A 2,893-nucleotide genomic window follows, 5' to 3' on the forward strand; every position below is an offset into this window, starting at 1 on the left:
TCTCAACCACTGAGCCACACTGGCCGGGGCTCTGGACGAGCTCAGGCGGCAGCCGTCCAACTAACTTTTTGGTTTCTGTCTCTCCTCATTCTCTCTAGGAGACCTTTCATCTGGTCATAAGCCATGACCCCCAGTTTGTGTCTCCGACCTCACCGCGTTACTGACAGCCTAGGGCAGACTGGGCCAAAAGCCAGCAGCGAGTGGGTTTTACATCTCCTAAGTGACCGAGAGAAGATCGAGGGAGACGCCTGTGTGGCACGTGGGAAGGCTCTGGGGTTCAGAGGTCAGTGTCCGAAGTGGCTCGATTAGATCGCAGCTCCGGGCCATCCACTCACGTGTCGTCTCTGGTTGTTTCCAGGGGTGGTTAAGACAGAGACGACGCACCACGAAGCCTGAGATGCTGACTGTATGGAATGCTACAGGGTTTTCCAGATGCTGACCCCTGTCCTAGAGGAGGGCTCTGATAGGCAGGTTAAGTCTAACCTGTCCTTGCCCTGGCCGGGTTGCTCGGGCTAAGGTTTCGGGTTCGATCCCCGGTCAGGGCACATACAAGGAGCAGCCAATATGCATAAATAAGTGGGAAACAAATCAATGTCTCTCTCTCTCTCTAAAATCAATCAATAAGTAAAAAATTTACTTACTTAACAATTATACTTACAGTTGGAGCAGGAGCCATAATGCTCATTGGTACAGGAATCATTGGGGTTCCTAAGGAAAAAGCATTGCAAATTGTAAGCACACAATTATATATGACTGTATTCTGTACCAACTACATGCCATATATACAAGTACTAGAGGCCCAGTGCATGAAATCTGTGCACGGGGAAAGGGAGGTCCTTCAGCCTGGCCTGCACTCTCTTGCAATCTGTTCACTCCTAACCGCTTGCCTGCCTGCCTCATTGTCCCTAACCCCTTTGCCTGCCTGCCTGATCTCTCCTAACCACTCTGCCTGCCTGCCTTATTGCCCCTATCCACTCTGCCTACCTGCCTGATCACCCCTAACTGCCTCTGCCTCGGCCCCCACCATGGCTGCTTCATCCGGAAGGACATCTGGAATGACATTTGGAAGGTCGTTTGGCTGTCTGATCTAATTAGCATAGTAAGCTTTTGTTCTTATAGATACTGACTTATAGCTAATTTAAGTAGAAATGTAGAACTAATGAGATACTGAACATCGTAGTTACAAAAGCAATGTGGTATCAGGTCAATCTATATAAGTTTACCTACAACAAAAAACTACTCTTAAAGTAACAAGGCTACCAGAACATCCTTTTGACTTAAGGAGTATAAAATTCTGGATAGTTATTGATTCACTAGGGGCCCGGTGCACAAATCAGCTTCTGAGCCAGGAAAACCTGTTCTACTTCGTGTCTGTTATTGTGTTTGTATCAAATAATAGTCTCTCAAATTCCATTGTTAAGCATCATTGTTGATTTTGGAAATGTATTCATACAGCAACATCTTTTCAGAATAAAAATAGAGCAACCAAAAAGGTCAGCACGTACATTAAAGTAACTTGATTTATCATCTCTGAAAATTCCCTCCCTTCATGCTTTACATAGTTGTAAATGTCTTACTTTTAATGACAAAAACTGTTGTCAGGCTTCAGGGGACCTCCAGCTCCCCGCAGTTTCAGGCTCCGCCCCTGCCCAGGCCTAATGCCTCAGGCCGAGGCATCCGGCCAGGGCAATGGGGACCACCAGCTCCCCGCGATCTCCCGCTCTGCCCCTGCCCAGGCCTAACGCCTCTGGCTGAGGGGTTAGGCCTGGGCAGGGGACCCCCAGGGCCGCCTTTGCCCTGCCCCCAGGCTCTTAGCTCCCCCCTGGGTTTCCGATCACTGTCAGTGGCAGGGGCTTCTTCCTGCTTTCCCTTTCGCCTCCCAGCATTGTGCCTACATATGCAAATTAACCGCCATCTTTGTTGTCAGTTAACTGCCATCTGAGTTGGCAGTTAATTTGCATATAGCCCTGATTAGCCAATGAAAAGGGTAGCGTTGTACGCCAATTACCATTTTTCTCTTTTATTAGTGTAGATGTTCATTTTATTCAGTACACTCGCAAAACCTGCACTATCACAAATACAGATTCATTTATGTATTAACAATATTAATTAATCCCTTAAAAGTAAAAAACAGCCCTCGCCAGTTTTGCTCAGCAGTTAGAGCATCAGCCCTTGGACTGAAGGGTCACGGGTTCAATTCAAGTCAAGGGTAAGTATCCAGGTTTCAGGCTCCATGCCTTTCCCTCAGTCGGGGAAGGGGTGGGAGGCAACCAATTGATGTGTCTCTTTCACATCAATGTTTCTATCCACCTCCCTCCTGCTCTAAAAAAAAAAGGGAAAAATATCCTCAAGGGATGATTAACAAGAGAAAAGTAAAAAACAAATCCTTTCACATTTTTTTTCCTTTAAGTATCAAATGATAAATTATCTGAAAACCTAGGAAGAATCTTGTTATACCTGGTTCTTTAATAAAAACAAAAAGTGGCCTGGCTGGCATGACACAGTGCTTAAGCATTGACCTATGAACCAGGAGGTCACAGTTTGATTCCCGTTCAGGACACATGCCCAGGTTGCAGGCTCCATCCCCAGTGTGGGGCGTGCAGGAGGAAGCCAATCAATGAGTCTCTCTCATCATTGATGTTTCTGCTTTTCTCCCTTTCCCTTCTTGTCTGAAATCAATACAAATATATTTTTTTTAAAAATTGGCCCTGGCTGGGTGGCTCTGTTGGTTGGAGCATTGTCCCTTACACCCAGAGGTTGGAATTTCAATTCCCAGTCAGGGCAGATACATAGGGGAGGAAACCAATTGGTGTTTCTCTCTCTCTTCCTCTCTCTCTAAAAATCAACTAAAAGTAATGGAGGGGCAAAATAGTATCTATCCTCTACACTAATA

At 46.1% G+C, this 2,893-nt stretch overlaps 1 protein-coding gene across 1 annotated transcript in view; it reads right to left on the reverse strand.

Annotated features, from left to right (window-relative positions):
- The window catches only part of RBM25 (RNA binding motif protein 25), a 49,465-nt gene that overhangs the window by 37,375 nt on the left and 9,197 nt on the right, over positions 1-2,893 (reverse strand). Inside the window, 1 exon segment of the mRNA XM_006779398.2 lies at positions 659-708. Within this exon segment, the coding sequence (XP_006779461.1) occupies positions 659-708 (50 nt within the window).

The sequence above is a fragment of the Myotis davidii genome, unplaced genomic scaffold, assembly GCF_000327345.1.
Source record: "Myotis davidii unplaced genomic scaffold, ASM32734v1 scaffold17, whole genome shotgun sequence".
NCBI classification, from domain to species: domain Eukaryota; kingdom Metazoa; phylum Chordata; class Mammalia; order Chiroptera; family Vespertilionidae; genus Myotis; species Myotis davidii.